At 37.8% G+C, this 20654-nt stretch overlaps 1 protein-coding gene across 1 annotated transcript; it reads left to right on the forward strand.

Moving 5' to 3' along the window:
- Positions 1 to 6763: 6763 nt before the first annotated feature.
- On the forward strand, positions 6764 to 20588 carry LOC149010184 (PH, RCC1 and FYVE domains-containing protein 1-like). Its single transcript, XM_089161731.1, has 9 exons — positions 6764 to 7490; positions 11120 to 11206; positions 12126 to 12215; positions 13590 to 13670; positions 13846 to 14040; positions 14132 to 16267; positions 17724 to 17870; positions 19545 to 19915; positions 20005 to 20588. The coding sequence occupies exons 1-9, from the start codon at positions 7422 to 7424 to the stop codon at positions 20129 to 20131; spliced, it is 3303 nt and encodes a 1100-aa protein (XP_089017857.1). The 5' UTR covers positions 6764 to 7421; the 3' UTR covers positions 20132 to 20588.
- The last annotated feature ends 66 nt before the right edge of the window (positions 20589 to 20654 follow it).

A 20654-nucleotide genomic window follows, 5' to 3' on the forward strand; every position in this document is an offset into this window, starting at 1 on the left:
AAGTTCAAAATCCGGTTCAACCATAAAAGCGACAAGGAACAAAGAAATAAAGCCACCACCATGATAGGGACGGGAATCCATGGCCCACGTTTGGCAAATCAAAATAAAGGCTCAACAAAAAAGTTTGAAGTATCGGCACCAAGTAAAGTATCGTATCAATGAGGTGATGTTAAGAGACATATTGTCCCGTATCGAATATCATATTAAACTGGCCAATGCATTTAATGCAATCTAATATAGAAGTTTTTGTTTTTGTATTTTTTTTTTTGCCAAAAATTGAAATTTTCATTAACTTGAAAAGAAATACAGACACATCAAATGAAAGAAAGAAATACAAAAGATAACTGCATGAAAGCACAAGGTTCGATCCGAACCAAGGAATGGAAATTGACCAAATGTCATACATGCAATAGATAAGGTCACCTTAGCTAAGAATGGGACAATTCCTTAGAATAATGGTTGTAACAACCACAACAACAATTAAGCACAAAGAATACGATATACGTATCCATCACAAACACCCCCAACAACAATTAAGCACAAAGAATACGATATATGTATCCATCACAAACACCCCAAGAGGCGACACTCCACAAAGGCGGACAAAAACACGCCACAAGGGCCGAGAGATAACACGCCGCAAGGACAGAGAGATAACACGCCACAACGATGGAAACAACAGCCACGTCAAAGACACACTGACGGCAACCAACAACACGAGACTCGATCAGTAGCAAAGCTTCTAGATCCATGGGAGAAACTTCCACCTCCGGAATAAAACTTTCAAACGTGCACTACCTGAATTTTTTTGTATCGGTTATATCCAATATGGATACGTATCGACTAATATCATATTGTATCATGGGATACTTTAAACTTTGACAAACATAAATCTATTTCCTGCCGCATTTTATTCTCTATTTTGCTGGTGATATTTGATTTCGTCTGATTTTCTTACATTGTTTGTTTCCCAATTTTTCTAGTTGTTATTTTCTCTGGTAGTTTTATTTTTTAGGGTTGAAATTCTAATCTGTTATTTTTCTAGTACATGGGTATCAGTGGTGTTCAATTAATGGATTTATGAGGTAAGACCAATTATCACTGCTGCAAATATTTAATCAGGCCAGTTGTTGTTTGTTTTGTGGTCAAAGCAGGGAAAGCTTCGGTCTTATATACCAAATTTTCTATCATATTTGAGAGTTAACATTCAAATAAATTTTTATTTTTTTTGTAAAATTCAAATAAACATATTCAGTTCAAATATCAAGAAGAGAAAGAACAAAAAATTGCGGGCTGAGGTTGTTCAACCCAAACACAGCCCATTAAGCTTCAGTGCGGGCCGGTTTAGGTTATAACAGGCCGGTTCGGTCCAGTTTTAACGGTTCGGGTTATGTTTGGACACCCCTACCTCAACTGATCACACCCGATGAGAAAACAGAGAAATTGCACTCTTCACAGAGGGAAATTGGAATTATTCAGTTTAATCGGAGCGCCGAAGACAGATTTGCCAATAATACCTGCTACGAGGACGCCGGAAACACAGAAGGCGACAAAACGAACCAAGATCGAGAAAGAAAAAGGGCAGAGGCCCTGTTACGAACCTGATATCATGACAAAAAGATGTATTTTATATATTAGATATAGTCGGGTGATACAATATATATAGAAATATTAATAAAAGTACTAAGTACTAAACTGAGTTATATGCCGAGTCAAGGTGGGTTGCTGAGTCACTGACTGAGTCAAGGTGGGCTACTGGGTCATGGACTCTCCAACAGATAGCTTACTCAGGTATCACTAATATTCTCAAAATATTATAAATCTTGGTTGCGGTTTTTTATGGTGAGTATTTAAAAAAAAATGGTACATATTTCATGTCATTAGCTGAGTTTCTTGATGAGTTCCTCTAATAAGTGATGCCAAAAATAGAAGAAAAGCATAATCTTCTATTTTCGTAGGTAAATGAGCTGAATTCTTTTTTCAAATATACTTGAACTTCGAGAGATGACTTAGTTCGTAAAATACCAACCCTTGTAGAGGTCCGGTTTGAATCTTTTTGGAGCCAATGATGAAATCCTGTCTTATATTTAAAAAAAAAAAAAAAAAAAAAACTTGTGATGCCTATGTTCAAATTCTCATTGGTCCGCTCATGCAGTCATGACTGGAAATTGTAATTTCGTGTTAAAATTTAATTTTGAATTACACATAAAAATATACCAAATGCGAACCCTAGGTACCTCGGGCCGCCAAACCTGGTCTCACATTTTATAATTTTTTCCTTTTATGCGCTTAATCCAGAGTTCCAGACTGTTCAGAGTCACCCAAACTAAGTAATCTACAGTGTCAGCTGTCACTATCAAGGCCTTCTTAGCGTCGCCACCTGTATTGATCCCATTGGCTTTTCTCCACATGCCGGTGCGTACGTTAAACATTTCGAGGTACACTGTTGACCTAAGTTCGTCACACACGCATATATAGCTGGTACCCTTTTCTTTTCCACCAGAAATTATAAATACCACACTTTTGGTCCTCCATGACAACGAATCATCCAGCCCACGATCTTCCGCGGGCCCCACAACCGATAAAGTAGGAACCACACGTGTCGTAATTATACACAAAGGTTCACTCTACTATCCAAGTATCCATACCAAGCCGATACTGATACGTATCAACCGATTCAATCCTATCGACAATTTCGGTATTGGGTCATTGTTTTATCATATATCAACTGTTACGATACGACTAAGAGGCCCATGGGCCTTGGTCGGTTCAAGAGGCGGGTGCACTTGCGTCTTGCGAAATGGCAAAGCTCAAGCACGTGCCTTTTGTCGTCGATCCTCACTCTTATAACGCCAAGGAGAAAAAGGCGAGATTTATGGTTTTCTAAGCTCATTTTTTCTCGATAAACGGTTTTCAAAGTTTAACGGACAGAGCGCTTGATGGATTTTGCTTGGCAGCAGTGCCTACGTGGCACTGCTGCAAGCAGTGTAAGGTGAGGATTAAATTTGGGTTTTTTCATTAAATCCTCACCTTAGATATTATCCATGTGCAACAAAAACACTTTTAAGTGATGTTCACTCGGTTTATTTGCTTTAACTCGGACCAGAAAGGTGGTTCAAACCAAACCAAACCATCATCTTCTTCCTGTTTAATTACTCTCAACCAAATTTCAGATTGAAGTCGAAGAGTCACCTTACAATCCCGACGTTCTGCACCCCAACTGCTGCAACTCTCCAACATTGCAGGTTCTCCCCGTTTTTCTTTTAAGTTTTCTCTTTCAATCTCCCTCTTTTAAAATGTATGGATCAGTTACACGATAGGCAATGAAGTATTTCTCTCCTCTGTTTTGCTTACTCTGTCTTTTACAAGCACAGAGTAGGGTGAAAAAAAACAGTGAGTGCAATAACAGATTTCTTGCTGATGGAGGAAGAGCCCAGCTTCGGTAGGAGCTAGTGAAGGAACAGAGCAGAACCCGCCATCATCACCCAGTTTTAGATGTCTGAGTTGATTTGTGCATTTGAATTTCCAGGTCCTTGGGTGGCATGGAAGATTAAATTTTGTCGGCTTTTTTCCCCAGCTTATTGATCCATTCTATCAGTGTTTCAAATCTGTCTGCATTGACAAAGCTAAGCCCTTTTAGTGCATAGCTCAGTATTTAAATTATAGTGACTAGTTAGTAAATTAACTCGGGGGAGAGAGGGAGAGAGGGAGATAAAACATGGGCTCGAAGTTTCTGATCTTGTTGTATGCTTCTTTGTTGATTTTTCAACCGTGAAGGATACTGAGTTCACTGGGATACCGATGACATGATCTGGAAATTGGTTCTTCATATTGAAAGAATTCAAATTCAATCTGAGACTACAAGGCCCAAATGTTCTCCACGGCTAAAGATCTTAAAGGAAGACCAGTTCAGTAATATTCAGTTATGATAAAGGCTCAAATGTGACACGGAAACGAAGAGGGAAGAATGGTATTGAATCTTTGAGACCTGAAGTAGATGATGTTTAACATTTTGCACAAAGAAGAAGATGATGTAACAGTAAGTAACGTTCGGTCTGAATTTTGCAAAGAAGAGAGAAATACTTCATTGCCTATCGTGTGACTGATCCATACATTTTAAAAGAGGGAGATTGAAAGAGAAAAATTAAAAGAAAAACGGGGAGAACTTGCAATGTTGGAGAGTTGCAGCCAGTTGGGGTGAAGAAAGTCGGGATTGTACGGTGACTCTTCGACTTCAATCTGAAATTTGGTTGAGAGTAATCAAACAGGGAAGAAGATGATGGTTTGGTTTGATTTGAACCACCTTCTTGGTCCGGGTTAAAGCAAATAAACCGAGTGAACATCATTTAAAAGTGTTTTTGTTGCACATGGATAATATCTAAGGTGAGGATTTAATGAAAAAACCCAGATTTAATCCTCACCTTACACTGCTTGCAGTAGTGCCACGTAGGCACTGCTGCCAAGCAAAATCCAGAAGAGGAAAGTAGTTTGCAGTTTTGGCCGTACTTCGTCTGGAATAAATACACAATACGTACAAGTAACTAACGGACCTATACTTGTGAAAAACTACAAAAATGCCACTGTACAACGGGTGTTGACTTAAAATTCTTTTAAGAAAATAAATAAATCAATTAAATATTACTTAATTGAGCAATGAGCATCCACGTTGCACTTGTTGATGCATGTGAATGCAACATTGGTCCATAGGGACTGGACCGGCCAGGCCGGGCCGGGTCAACATGCCACATGGCGACGAATGACGATCGACCAGCTTTTCCTTTCCTTTGGTGGTCCTTCACTTCCTGTTAGTTGGAGGAACGTGGACCCGGTTCTCACTTGGCTGATTCAAAGGATCTAATTTCCGAGTCAGACATAAATGATTCATGTAGATCCCGATTCCAGTTCCGATTCCGCTTTTCTGAAACATTGCTTGTGAAGTGGGGCCTTAGTTATCTTTTCCTAATGGAATGTAGGGTATTGATTCGATTAAAAAGCGCCAGGAAATTGACTTGTGGATAGACACTTTCTATAAAGCGCATCTCCAACCATGGTCGATGTCTCAAGAAGCGGAAGGAAGGGTCTCTTCAAGGCCAATTTTGTCTAGAAACTTCAATTTTTTTATATTGTATTATAATTTATAAATCACTTAAATGGATATTATTATTTTTGTTGGATAAGTAAATATTAATTAATTAACTAATAAAAAAGGGTTTGTAGCCACTGAGAACTCGTAAACTTAGGGTGTCAAATGATTTGAATTTTATGATGCTTAGGATGTTGACAAGATTCGTATTCTATACAAATCAAATTTATGATGTTTACATCTTGATAGGGAATGCTAGTGGGGTTTGTCTCCTTTATGTTCCTATAAACTCTGTACCTAACAAGGAATATATCTCTCAATTTAGTTAATAATATATATATATATATATATATATATATATATATATATATATATATATATATATATATATATCAATTTAACTTGATTTTAAATAATTAATTCTTAATTTTTAATTTGATTTATAAAACAATATAAATTCCTTTATCTCTTGAAGTTGTGATTCAAAGGTGTGTTTTATGGCTATGGTTACATTATCGTCACACAAATATAAATCCAGTGGTTGATAGCGGACTTAAAATTAAATGACTATTATATTGTTTGCCAGAGTTTGTATATTTATGAAGATGGTGCAATTACAATCACAAGGTGCTGGTACACAATTAGCGACCCACACTTTTAAGAGTTGGAAAGTATCTTCCTTCTTAAGAGAAACTATTTAGGGGACTAGGAGGAGGTCATCCTCTACTTTTTAAAGTTTGATTTTTGAGCTAAAAGTATAGTGTCAGATATTAGATTCGTATTTTACTAAAATGATGCAACAACCAAAAAGTATTAAATAAATAATGTAAATGATTCATTTCCTACCACAACTTTATATGCATTTGTTTGTTGTTGCACAGGTATCTCCTGCACGGTTTTCAAGTGACGCATCGTAAATTGTTACCGATTCAATGACTACGATCTTCTTCTTTCTTATAATTACAAACATGAAATTTATACAAATCCACATTTTACTTTGTGAATACTGCACAATAAATACTCGCATGACACCTAACAAAGGCTCGGGTGTTAAGGGAAGTGTAAAGGGTTTATTTCCCTTAACGGCATTACCCATACACAACTATGAGCAGGATCACCTCTCCATCAAGAGACAAACAATGTGCTCCCTAAATCGAGGTGGTGCCCATTGAATAAATATAAAAGTTAATGAAAACGAAATACGGTGGGCCCATGATCAGGAAACGTCACGAGAGCACATTGTTCTCTATTCACCAGAGGTGATCTGACTCTCCAAGTACACCTTATAAAATTCCATTTACGACTATTGAAATCGGGATTCAGATGTACTTCTCATTTGCTCCTGAATTTTTGCTATAAAAGGGAGTGGGACGATGCATTTTGCCAAAAAAACGAAAAAATAAATAAAAATGCAATCTTTTTTTTTTGGTAATGAAATGCAATCAATCCTTCGTTGAGTTGTTCCGTTGTCCGAGGAAATATCCTATTAATAAAACAAAATATCCGAAGAAATATAGTGGCATTATCGAAATAAACGGAAGAAGTTTGGTTTTTAATGTGTAATAACGACTAACGAGTATTCTTTTACATTTATTTAATTTATTTATTTATATTTTTCTATCAGGCTTCTTCAGTTCAGTCATCGAACAGCGCGGGTTTTTAGCTTTTACTTATTTGGACTATTTTATTTTATTTTTCCCTTTTTCTTTTTATCCTTGAAATTCCTCCATTGGATCGACCAGTTAAAGAGTTGTCGTTCGCTATGTCTTGTGTATCCAAGAGGTTTGCAAGCTGATCCACTGATAACCTTTTCCTAGATTTTCTCTGATAGTTTTCTCCGGTTTAGTCTCCGATTTTATCCTTCCCGCAAGAAACTCGAGCTAGACGAGCCCAAAATCATCGGAAACCAGTGGAGTTCAGGTATTTATTTGAGCGATTCTCTTGGAAGACCTAGAGATACATTTCTAGTGTTGTTGTTAGCGTCGGTCGTCTTCTCATTGAGCCTTCATAAGATTACAGTGGCCCTTCAGTACAACCTCGAGCTGAGAAGACTATGCATTGATGAAGGATTTTTGGTTTTAGGGAGTTTTTCTTGTGTTGAAGCACCTTGGAAAGCATAGATGTTGTAATTAGAGTGAAAGTTGGATGGATCACGATGGCTGGCCCGATCTTCAGTGATAATTTTTGGTTTAGTTGGTGATTTTGGGTTTGAATGTGAAATTTGGGTGGATTTTAGGATTCTTGAATCAACGGATGAATGGATGGATTTTACTTTGAGAATGGATGAAGCTGTGAAGCATCTGGAGTGTCAGGTTGTGTATAAAAAAGTAGTTTCGTGATGTCTCGAACTGAGAGTATGACAACGGATCTTAATAGGTCGGGCTCTGGGGAAAGAGACGTTGAACAGGTAATAGTTCATCCTTTTAGCTTTCTTTCAGAATTTGTTGATTTTATTTATCTTGTTTGACACTCGACCGGGTCCAGAAGAATTCGATAGCGTTGACTACAGTATTTTAGCTTACAGTGTGCAAGAAAACTTGCCAGCTTTCTGTCTGTTCTATGAAATGCTACATTTTCTCTCGTTACCCAGTTAAATTTTGTAATGTGTAACAGTTAGAAATCCAAAGAAAGAAGCGTATGTCAGTCCAAGGTATTATCTTGATATGTCTAAAATTGAATGGTCAAAATTAACACCGAAACATAATTAAAGCAGTCTCTCCAAAGACCCTCCCCGGACTGGATGGCGTCCGTGCTCAGATGTTTACCACAGAACGGTACCGGGGATCAGGCTCACCCCTTTAAGTGGGTTCTACAGATGAGTGTTTCCAATTAGAGTAGCTGGAATTGCTATTTGCTCTGGAAGTCTTAATTGTAAAATAGGTCAACTGAACAGAAAATCAAAACCTTTTTCCAGCTGACGTTTCACTTTTACTGCCTAGTATTGTATCCTCACAATCAATCAGCTCAGCGGTAGCAGGATGCTATCTTTTTCTTGATGCTTCTCAATTGACATTTAAATGTAAGGGAAATGTTAAGAGGTAGCTTTAGAACTCCGCAGGGTGTATACAAAAGTACTATATGGCTTATGAATTATCAATTCTTTGGAATGCTACTGATGAAATTCTTAAATCAAAACAAAATGTGCAATTGTGCTTGGATGTTGTTCATATATCCACTAATTATGTTTCGACACTTTGCTATTGTGGTTATGTTGTTCTCTATGTTTTTGGACGCAATCAAGTTCTTCGCTATTGAGTTGGTTAGTTACATTTACTATATTTAATACTTCGGTTCTTTCCCTAATTTAATAAAATCCAGTATTACATTATTTATATCTCTCAGGTGAATTTTCACTATCTAGAAGAAGAAAGATTAGTTCTGAAGGAAAGATCATGGAACATGAACAATCGCATATCAAATAGTGATGAAAGTTAGCAAAATTTATCAATTTGATCTTTCCTAAAATTCAACTACCATGAAATAACGCCTTTTGCTTTTACTGCAGTTTTCATGATCTTAGGTTGTCGAATTCTCACCCCCAATAAATGGTGCATTGTTGTATTATATTCATTGAAAGAATGCTGGTGCCTTAGCCACTTGATTTTATGACTGAAGCCAAGTTCATGTAATTGGTGTCAGTCTCAAGCTGTAACGATCCAGATTGATTATAATCATTTGGAATTGGCAGATTCCAATAGAATGATATGAAAATCTGGCTTAATTAAAGAAACATTGAATTAAATTTAAAAAAGAAAAATTGCATCTCGTCTGCTATTTGTTACTATGGCTCCTCCTCCAGCTCTTCTTTGATTATGTTGAATCCACATATGAGAAGAAAGAATATGGTGATCTTAACTATTAGCAGTCCTCCTAACCACACTGTTAAAATGGCACTTGCGATTGCCATCAGCCATCTAATCTGCCACTACTTTTCCTCAATGCCTTCAGTTTCTGTTCTATCAGATTTCTGTAGCCTTCATAGCCACTTAGGGTAGTAGCAGCACTGCTTGAATATGGACCAACAGATCATTATGGGACAGAGAAGAGACAAGATTGAGCAGCAGAGCCTCAGTCAGGCTGCTGGTCAGTGAAGCCATTGGTGCCCAACAAAAGGTAAGAAGTTCTGTGATGCATGGCAGTGAACATGAGGTGAAAGGGTGGTCTGGATTTGAGATCATGCTTGACATGTGTGGCTATGCCTAGCACTCATGATGTTGTTGAGGAAGCCACTTTTTACAATAATGCATCATGTCGGTTATGAGGCCCCATGACCAACTTTACCTCCACCATAGTACTGCTGGATGTCCTTGCTCTCTCTCGTCCTTTGTTCCTTCATCTCCCTCTCGTGCTTTTTCTCTTGTAATTATTCTGGTGCACCCTGCATGTAAGAGAGAACAGGATAGTAACCACTCCCAGTTACCAATTTACGGCCAGTAATATATCCAGCCATTCAAGTATTGATGGACGCAGAGTTATGAGACATCATCTCAGATAGGCTCTCTGTGTTTGTGTGTCTTATTCTAGTAGAGGAATTGGTCAGTAATATATCAAATTGGGTTCTTTTGACGTTAATTTCAATCCAGACATTTGAGTGTCAATTGACATATAGAAATGAGATATTGTAACTGGGTAGGCTCAATCTCTCTGTTTAAGTAGCAGAGGAACTGGTTGGATCTGTTGATCCAGATCTTTCCTTGAGTGGATCACCTGATCCAAAAGAAGCCTGGCAGAACGCTAGGAATCAGGATCAGATGATGTGGTTCTGGTTCGGATTGAGAGATTTTAGTAGAATATTTTTATTAAATGAATATCAAAGAACTACAAGAATGTATGGAACAACAATATGAAATCCAGAGGTCAAGAAACAAAGTTCTGTAAAATGATTACTTATTGAACATTTGAGTCCATGGTTGTTCCTAACTTGTAATACTCATCTTTGCCACCACTTCAACATCAGTCATTTCACTTGTAGCGTTAAATGTCTTCGTGGAAGGCCATTTTGGTCAAGCTGGACTTTCCAAGATAATTGACATTGTCAAAATATTATTTTCTCTATGAATTTTGCTTGGCCATATTGGGTATAATATGCCAAAATACCAAAATTAAAATGGCTGCAATAACCAAAATTTCGATGAAACAGTGCATTTGCTACATCGAAAATTTTGAAATATCCATTTTCTTTTTTATTTCGACATGGCATCCTATCTCTGCCTGGCTAAAATATCCTAATTTCCACCAAGATTTTGAACTATGATTTTACCTACCCTCTCTTAACTCCTCTAGCAACACTATCTTTTCTTCTGACTGGTGCATTTATTGGTGCTGGAAACATGGTAAAACCTTCTAAGTTTGCCTTTTCACATCTCATTGCATGCTGTGTTCACATTAAATGGATTCATATTTGATTCTACTTTCTTAGTTTTGTCTCTTAGCTATTTGAACTTCCTCATCTTATGCTGCAAGGTGTTTATTCATTACTTTCAAGTTTCATCCCGATAAAGCACTGTTGATCTTAAAGTTGTATTGGTTTCGCCTAAGTGAAGTAGTTCTGATTTCTATTATTAGTTTATTTACTCATGTTAAGCAGCTTACACTTTATACCTTTATTAGTTCTATGTAGGTTTACTAAGAAATTGAACTCTATGATAAAACTTCCTTGCTGATTAAAAAAAGAAAAGCATTAGTTTAGCATGAATTGCATAATACATATAACCTGAGTACAAGGCTTCTGCAGCTGCAGGGTCGGGGGGGGGGGTCATAATGCACATAGCCTTACCCCTGATTTCAGCAGCAATGAATTTGGCTCAAACAATAAGTTATTTTCTAAGTGGCATTATCTAAAATAATTTCTTACTGAAAAGGAAACAGCAGTTTGTATTAATTCTCTCTAATTTCTTTGACTTTGTTCCAAACAATATATTTGAACCTTAAATGCTGTATCTTACCATAATTGATTCCTTCTTTATTTTCTTAGTAATGCTTCTTCATTGGCTGCCACATTTGCCTTAAGTTATTTCTCTGTTTAATTTCCAACAGGCTATTACTGCTCTTAAGAAAGGAGCATGCTTGCTTAAGTATGGACGCAGGGGGAAACCTAAGTTTTGTCCCTTCAGGCTGGCAAATGTAAGCTTTATTGACCGTCTCGTTACACTATTGTGGTTTATCTTTACTGTAATTTGATTTTTGGCTTATTGCAGCCTTTCATTTTTCTTATTGAATAGGAGAAAAGAAGACTTTATATCATATTATCATATTACTTTCCAGTTTTATCATTTTCATACTGTTGATGTTTGTTGGTGAATCATGTCTTATTTGTGAAGCAATACATTTTAATAACTTAACATGTCATAAGATCATAAAGAAGAACTAAAATGTTGAATAGACATGCTTGCATATACAAATAGAAATTTCAAAGATTTATTTTTGGATTTAAATTTCTTCTCATGCTGGGACATTGTGCTTATAAATCCTCTGTGGTTATGTGAATTATGTCCTTCACACCTGATTCAATATTTTCAGTTCTGCTGTCATCTATTTGCATATGGAAAATTTAAGTAATGTGCAGAATACTTCATCTATTCATGCCCACAATGTCAGTATGTTATAGATGAATGGCTTGTCTTCTGAATGTGATTATTATGCCTAGGATCTGTGTCTCACTTTTGAATTTTCTAGAGCAATATATCCTCCTAGGGTTGGAAGAATATGTCCCTTTGGCTGTTTCAAATTGTTGTGGTTTTGGTATGGTTCTATTACAGTGACATGTTCATGGCTCTCTCTCTCTTTATGATATTGCACTATCCCTTGGTTCAAGTATGTAATCCAAGTCTTTTACTCATTGGTTAGTTGTCTCTTGAAAAATTTAATAATTAGTACTAAATACAGTAAATGTGAAAGGTTCTACTTCTACATACCACTTCCTAGTTTATTCTCTCTGTAGAATCGTGTTTAATTTGCATGGAATGCACTCTTATGCTACTTATCTATTGATTTTAATATCAAGTTATATTCAACTGTTACTCTTTTGTTCCATTTTTTTCAGGATGAATCTGTTTTAATTTGGTTCTCTGGGAAGGAGGAGAAGCACCTTAAACTGAGCCACGTGTCCAGGATTATACCTGGCCAGCGCACTGTAAGCTTATTGTCTTCAGATCTACAATCTCTTGAATGCTCACCCCATAGTAATTTTGGCAACAATAGGAGTATGAGAGAACATGTGTATCATTCACCACTTTTTTTCCACAGATGAAGGAAATGCTGGAGGACCTCGGTTTTTCTCATTGTATTTTGCTGACTCGCTAGCAGGGCTAAATTAACTTTTTTGCTTGATGTGCTAAATTCTTTTTGTCTCACATTCCATGTAGCCAGCTATATTTAGTTGGAGTAGGGCTGTAATAGGGTCAGGTTGTGCTGGAAGTTTTAAAACCCTGACCTTCGCCATAAATATGCTAGGCTGACCCTAACCCTGATTCTAACTCTATCTTGCTGGGCTGGGCCAGGTCAAATACTCTACCCAATTAAACAATCCATAATCCCATTTTGTTGCCCTAGCCAAACATATCATATAGGGTGGTAGGGCTGCATGGCCTGGTCAGGGTCAGACACTCAACCTGGACCCGACCTTAACCCTGATCCATGGCCACCCTGACTTGGCCCTGACCTGCCCTCAGGCCAGAAGCTTGAATCTAGAACTGATTCGGGTTCAAGGTGGATTCAGGCTATTGGGAAGAAACTTGCCTCCTAGTTGGGTTAAAGCTGGTTTTAGTTGTTAAATTCTTCCGAATCTTTCACCATAAGATATGTAACTTCTAATAATGTAATTTGCACATGTGTTTATTATGAATGATATGTACAAATTTGCTAACTATATGCTGAAGATGGTGACCTCTGGGGTCAGCTTTGTGATCTGGGTGAACTTTTCACTGTTGGCATCTGAGGATGGCTGCTGAGTAATATGAGAATTGAGATGCATCCTATTTTCTTAGGTATTTGTAGTGTACACATGCTGTGGTTTTGTATTTGGAGAAGATTTCCGTTAAAGTGGCTATTACTTTTCTGCCAACAATTTTTGATTTGGAAAACTTTTAGGTTTAAATCTTCTGTCTTTCAGCTGTATTATTACAAATTAGCTTTAAATATCAAGGAAACGCTATATTTCATTTGCTTTAGGCTCTAGAATGTCTGCTGTCAACTATATAGAATGGGAGACCTTAAGGGTCCTCGTCACCTGAAAGTTGCATCTTCATTATTGTTTTCAAGGACTCTTCTGTATGAGTTCTGATGATGGTTTTTCCCCCCATAAGTATTATTACAGTCCCTCTGCTTAATCTATGACATTCTTTCTCTGTCTTCTTCATTTTTCACAACCTGGATGGATTCCCCCCCCCCTCTTTGCCATATAATTTTTTAGCTACGAAGTATCCAATGCTGTTAGCTTTTGTGCATTTGCTTCTTGTTAAGTAGATACCACTTCTCTAATGACCATGTACAACTTTGTTTTCTTCAGGCAATTTTTCAGAGGTATCCTCGACCTGAGAAGGAATACCAGTCATTTTCTCTTATATATAGTGATAGGTCACTGGATCTGGTTTGTATTTTTTTTGCTGACTTGTCCTTATTCTATTTTGTATTCGGTTTTCTGATTCAGTTAATTGTTGGTGTTTGTCTGATATACCTTTTCATTACAGTGCAATTTAGAAACTATTTTCAGCTTTCATGATGATTAAAGATTTTTCTTTTTATCACGGTCTTTCTCTTACCAGATCTGCAAAGATAAAGATGAAGCTGAGGCTTGGTTTATTGGTCTAAAAGCTTTAATTTCACGTAATCATCACCGGAAGTGGAGAATGGAATCCAGAAGTGATGGAATTCCATCTGAAGCAAATAGTCCCCGTACATACACACGAAGAAGTTCACCTCTAAGCTCTCCATTTGGCAGCACTGATAGTTTCCAAAAGGTGTGCATTGCTATTTGCTAGTAATGTTTCCTGTCCCCTTACTTGTTATTAACCACTCCAAATTTGAGAAATATTCCTCCCCTTGATTCAGGATGGTGGAGATCCTCTTCGTCTACACAGCCCATATGAGAGTCCCCCCAAAAATGGTGCGGATAAACCATTTTCTGATGTTGTATTATATGCTGTACCGCCCAAGAGTTTCTTCCCCCCAGAGTCAGCTAGTGCTTCAGTTCATTCTATGTCGTCAGGAGGCTCTGAGAGCATGAATGGACACATGAAAGGGATGGGAATGGATACCTTTAGGATGAGTCTATCAAGTGCAGTTAGCTCATCAAGTCAAGGTTCTGGCCATCTTGATGGGGATGCTTTAGGGGATGTTTTTATTTGGGGGGAAGGCACTGGAGACTCTGTTCTGGGTGGGGGCACCCATAGAGTTGGAAGTTCTACTGGTCTTAAGATGGATTCAGTTGTTCCTAAAGCCTTGGAATCTGCTGTAGTACTTGATATTCAGAACATAGCTTGTGGTGGCCGACATTGTGCTTTAGTTGCCAAACAAGGGGAAATTTTCTCTTGGGGGGAGGAGTCAGGTGGCAGGCTTGGACATGGTGTAGATTCTGATGTTTCACACCCCAAGTTAATTGATGTTCTTAGCAATACAAATATTGAGCTTGTAGCATGTGGGGAGTACCACACATGTGCTGTGACACTGTCTGGAGATCTGTACACATGGGGTGATGGTACTCACAACTTTGGGCTTCTTGGGCATGGAAATGAAGTGAGTCACTGGGTCCCAAAAAAGGTCAATGGGCCTTTGGAAGGTATACATGTGTCATCTATCTCCTGTGGACCTTGGCATACTGCTGTTGTAACCTCTTCAGGGCAGTTGTTTACTTTTGGTGATGGAACTTTTGGAGTTCTGGGTCATGGAGACAAAAGAAGTGTGTCAATTCCAAGGGAAGTGGAATCTCTCAAGGGATTGCGCACTGTTCGAGCAGCTTGTGGTGTTTGGCACACTGCTGCAGTTGTAGAAGTCATGGTTGGGACTTCAAGTTCCAGCAACTGTTCCTCTGGAAAGCTGTTTACATGGGGTGATGGAGATAAAGGTCGACTTGGGCATGGTGATAAGGAATCAAAACTTGTGCCTACATGTGTTGCAGCTCTGGTTGAACCCAATTTCTGTCAAGTGGCCTGCGGGCACAGCCTAACAATGGCACTTACAACCTCTGGCCATGTCTATACAATGGGCAGTCCTGTCTATGGTCAACTAGGAAATCCTCAAGTTGATGGGAAGCTTCCTACCCGTGTTGAAGGTAACCTTTTGAAGAATTTTGTGGAGGAAATAGCCTGTGGTGCTTATCATGTTGCTGTCTTGACTTCCAGAACAGAAGTTTACACTTGGGGCAAGGGTGCAAATGGTAGATTGGGTCATGGGGACACCGACGATAGGAACTCCCCATCATTAGTTGAAGCTTTGAAAGACAAACAAGTCAAAAGTATTGCTTGTGGTACTAATTTTACTGCAGCTATCTGTCTTCATAAATGGGTATCTGGTGTTGATCAATCAATCTGTTCTGGTTGTCGCATGTCATTCAATTTCAAAAGAAAGCGTCATAATTGCTATAATTGTGGGCTTGTTTTCTGTCACTCTTGTAGCAGTAAAAAGTCTCTTAAAGCTTCTATGGCCCCAAATCCAAACAAACCTTATCGTGTCTGCGATAACTGCTCTAATAAGCTTAGAAAAGCCATTGAGACTGATGCTTCATCTCACCACTCTATCAATAGAAGAGGAAGTATGAACCTGGAACTTAATGAGTTGGTTGAAAAAGATGACAAGTCAGATTCAAGATCTAATGCACAGCTGGCTAGATTTTCTTCAATGGAATCCTTCAAGCAAGCAGATAGATTTTCCAAGAGAAATAAGAAACCAGAATTTAATAGTAGCCGTGTTTCACCTATTCCAAATGTAGGATCTCAATGGGGAGCACTTAATATTTCTAAGTCTTTCAATCCAGTCTTTGGATCATCGAAAAAGTTTTTCTCAGCTTCTGTTCCTGGATCAAGAATTGTTTCGCGAGCAACGTCTCCAATATCAAGACGGCCAAGCCCACCTCGTTCTACAACACCGACTCCAACATTGGGTGGACTTGCATCTCCAAAAGTTATGGTCAATGATTCTAAAAGGACAAACGATGGGCTGAGTCAGGAAGTTCTTCAACTAAGAGCACAGGTTTAATATTTCCTCTTCTTTCAGCTACTTGTTTTGTAATTTCATCCATTTTGTTTGACCATTGCATACACTTCTTTACTTAATGAGTTAATCCAATATGTCTAAAGCCTTGTTAAGCAGTGGAAACAGTTGATCTGTCTTTCTGCTTGATGATACAAAAATATTTTGGAAGTATTTTCTATGCAACAAATACAAAAGACAGGGGGAAACATCTAAAAGAAAGAAGGAATCATTAAAAAAGTAAAAAAATTGGGGTTTTTTTTTGGGGGGGGGGGGGTGTTTACAGCCAAAAGGATGATACAATAAAAGACAGTGAGAAACATCTAAAAGAAAGGAGGAACATCCGAAAAAGAAAAAGAAAGAGGGAAGGGGCAGCCAAAAGGATGATATTTTAAAAGCCTGGGGAAGAATTAAGAGGGAGATCCCAAGAAGAGGCAAGATGTTTTTATTTTATACTGTTGGGGCTTACAAAGTGAATGAGCAGAAGTTTGCTGCTGATCTCAAATGTGATGCTTCCCACATATGTGTGGGGAAAGGCTATCTTCATTTATTCATTTCTTACCAAGCATGATGAATCACAACACCAAAAGCCAACCTACCAAGTTAGCAGTAATGTGACATAGATGATTTGCCACTGAAGTTTTATTCTTTATTGTTTGCTATAAGTTGTTGATTAATGCTCTCCATGCAAAAAATAAGTTTAATGAATCATAGAGTTGCAATTTTTTCTTTGGCTTTTATTTTATTTTTTTATTTTGTTTTTAATAGCTCCTCCTGTGTTTTATAGAATAACAATAACAAAAGCAACAATTTCAGCGTTATCAAAACCTATGGGGTTGATACATGGATTCAAACAAGACGAAATAAGTGAAACTGAGATCTAAATATATGAACTATGAAGGGATGAAGACGTGTGAAATGAGGGATGAGAAATGAGTTGAGGAAAAGAAAATGGAAATGAGAGTAATAGACAGCCCAACAAGACAGGGGAATCTCAGCTAAATGTGGTCTGCTAAAATGAATGCTTGTCCTTTATTGGGACCTATCCAAGGTCATACTTTGCATGATCTTCCTTACAATTTCTACTATGGGCTTTTGATCCTGCCTCTAGCTCTTTACGCTCCTTCGTATTACTTCGTCCTTTCTACATAATTTTTGTGTAAAATGTCTTCCTATGGCTTTGGCAGATAAATGGTTCAAATATACTTCATTTTTTGGTGTCATTTGTATGAAAATGGCTTCCTGTGGTTGTGTTACATTGATTCTTTTGAAGTGATGGGGGTTAATACCCAAAATATGGAATTTGTAGTTTTCTTGCTTTATTGATTTAGTTTGTGTTCTTTTTTCCTTGTTTGGGGGTTGGGGTGGGGTGTGGAGGTGTTTGATTTGAAGGGTTGGAGGACTTGCTGCCCTTGTGATTTGTTTGAGATTTGTGTCTGACTAATTTTATTTATAGGTAGAAACTCTCACTCGAAAAAGCCAACTTCAGGAGGTTGAGCTGGAAAGAATGGCAAAGCAGCTGAAAGAAGCCATTGAAATTGCAGGGGCAGAGACTGCAAAATGCAAAGCGGCAAAAGAAGTGATTAAATCACTGACTGCCCAGGTAAGATATGCATACTTTCATAGTTCTACAGCAAGGATAAATTTTGATTTGAAGTTAAAAGAAAACTGATCAGCATTGTGGTTCTATTGTCAGCATTTTAATTGTGACACTGGATTTTAGTTGATGCAGTGCTTTGGTGTAATTACTGTTACATCTGAGTTCTTTAAAAGTTTGCTGGAGCCAAAAATGCTAGTATGCTAATTCCTTGTTCTAGAACTGGGCGGGTGGGGTTGTGTATGATTTAAGTTTTGTTCCAACAGCCTTTGGTTTTCTCGTCACATTGTACCTTTTTAACAGAACGCCTACGACTATTAGTTCTGGATAATAGGGAAACTGCCAGATGGGGAATACTACAGTACAGAAAGGACAAATTGAAATGATCTTAAAATTTGAAGGAGCCATAATACTAGATAGATCTCCTATTCAGAGTCTCAGACTCGGAAAGACAGAAAATAAAGCTGGGGTAAAAGCAATCCTGGATTACTAGTACAAATAGCTAGGCAATAAAGGAAGAAAGAAATGTATAAAAGCAGTCCATGGTACAATATAGCACTATTTCATAACAATCCTCTACATTAAGAGGTAGACATGGTTAATATTTTTGAACAATTTTTTGCTAGTTCTCATTACTTCCATAAGTTCTCTTTTTCAATTTTTATTTTTAAAAGTTAACTGACTTCATTCCTGCTTACTAATTATGGGAGTGGGCAAGGCGATGGGTCAGGTATGGACTTTCATATGTTAAACACTGAATATTTTGAAAATTTTCAACAGTAATTCCTTTTATTTATTTATTTTTGAGTTTTCAAAATTTATTGTCTTCATCCTTCTTCACTGAGTATGTTGGTGGTCAGGTGCTGCGTCATCTTTCATCTACACTGTTGATGACCCAAATAAGTGGTTGGTTGGCCAACGGTGTAACATGTTGAAGTCCATCCATATTATTGCAGGAAAATCTTACTTACGAACAAGAAAGTTCACTAAATATATTAAGGATTATTTTGACTGATGTTTTATATAGGGCCATTCTGTCGCATGTATAAGTTGCTTAGTTTACATAATGATTCTTCAAAAAATTAGATATAGGAGAAAAACTCATTACCTTTAAGGGTCAATGATGCCAATCCAAGCTGTGAAAGGGTCAAATGAGTAGAAGAAATTCAAGATGGGGCTAGAAATCAAGTGAATTGGTAATTCCCCGGGAACAGTGTTGAAACATGTAAACAGGAAAGTCTCTTGAAACAGAATCAAAACTTGGACCAACTTGGCCCTTGGTTTTGTTTCCATTAGTTTTGAATCTTGAAACTGACAGTAAAAACCTTGTAGTTTTCAGACCAAAACTAAAAACTGTGGTCATACAAGCAATGGTGATGCATGAAGCTGAATTTTGGGCATTGAAAGACAACATTTTATCAAACTTTGGCTTCGGCCTTGTTACTTCCTGGCCTGGATGCAGTATTTATACCTTCTTTTTGTTACTTCCTGTGCTCAGGAAAACTTTGCATTTAGGTATTTATTGAAGCCATATTTATAACATGATACTGTTTTCCACGTAAAATGCAAGAATCATGATGGTGTGAAGATTGCATGCTAAGTTTTTATTTGGTTGCAGATTAATGTTTTTATATTGACTGCTGCTTATGAATTTTTTTTCTTTCTTTTAATATTCAACAGTTGAAGGACATGGCTGAAAGAATACCGATAGGAGCAGTTCGCAACAGCAAACCACCTTCCTTTTGTTCCAGTCCTGCCTCAGTTGATATTTCTGCCGCATCAATTGACCGACTTAACAGTCCGGTAGCTTCTCATGAACCAGAAACGAATGGAGTAAACCACATGGTGTTGTCAAATGGATCAGGCATCACCAGTAACCAAAATTCCAATCACAGACTGGTCCATTCTGAAGCAACAACCAGGAATGGGAGTAGAACAGAAAGTGAGCCTAGTCACGAGGCTGAATGGGTTGAGCAAGATGAGCCTGGTGTATATATTACACTTACCTCATTACCTGGTGGTGTTAAAGATCTAAAGAGAGTGCGCTTCAGGTATGTTGTAGCTCTACGGTCCATTGTGCTTTTTCTTGCTGCTTCCTTTGCGCTTATAGTATCTGAGTACCCAAAATATCTGAATGCAGCCGGAAGCGGTTTAGTGAGAAACAAGCAGAACAATGGTGGGCAGAGAACCGGGCGAGAGTGTATAAGCAGTACAATGTGGTGGACAAGTCTAGCGTCAGTGTTGGGAGTGAGGAGTTAGCTCATTGACACAAACAATCAAGAAACCAAATGGTTTTTCGGAGTTACACTTCAATCATCTGCAAGCTCATATGATTAAGTGCTAATAGTTCAAAGCAATAGTGACATAACAGATGGATAGAAGATTAGAAAGGGTTCTTTGTATCTTTTTCATTTTTTGTTTCCTTGAATTTTTTTGGTGGGCGAAATTGTGCCTGTGTGTGGATAGTGGATGGTGTATGGTGGATAGTGGAGTGGGTTGAGGTTAACAAATGTAAATTCTTAGTAGGTTGCTGGCTTCTAAACCAAGCAGCTCAGCTACCTTGTAAATTCACTAGTAAATGCATCTTCGAAGTATTGTTTGCACCATTGTGCGAGTCTTGATATCAATTCTGGCAAGTTTTGGCTTCAGATCTAAAAAATTACACGAACGTTGTTTGAAAAATCATGCTAATGAATTACATTCGAATAACTAGTAATGCAGTTGTCAATGGTAACACGTAACATTATTCTCAAGGCAAGCTTATGCTACAAAGGCGGCAAAAATTAAGAA

This window comes from Hakea prostrata, chromosome 7 (assembly GCF_041222555.1).
Source record: "Hakea prostrata isolate BN-2017 chromosome 7, UWA_Hpros_2, whole genome shotgun sequence".
Lineage (NCBI taxonomy): Eukaryota > Viridiplantae > Streptophyta > Magnoliopsida > Proteales > Proteaceae > Hakea > Hakea prostrata.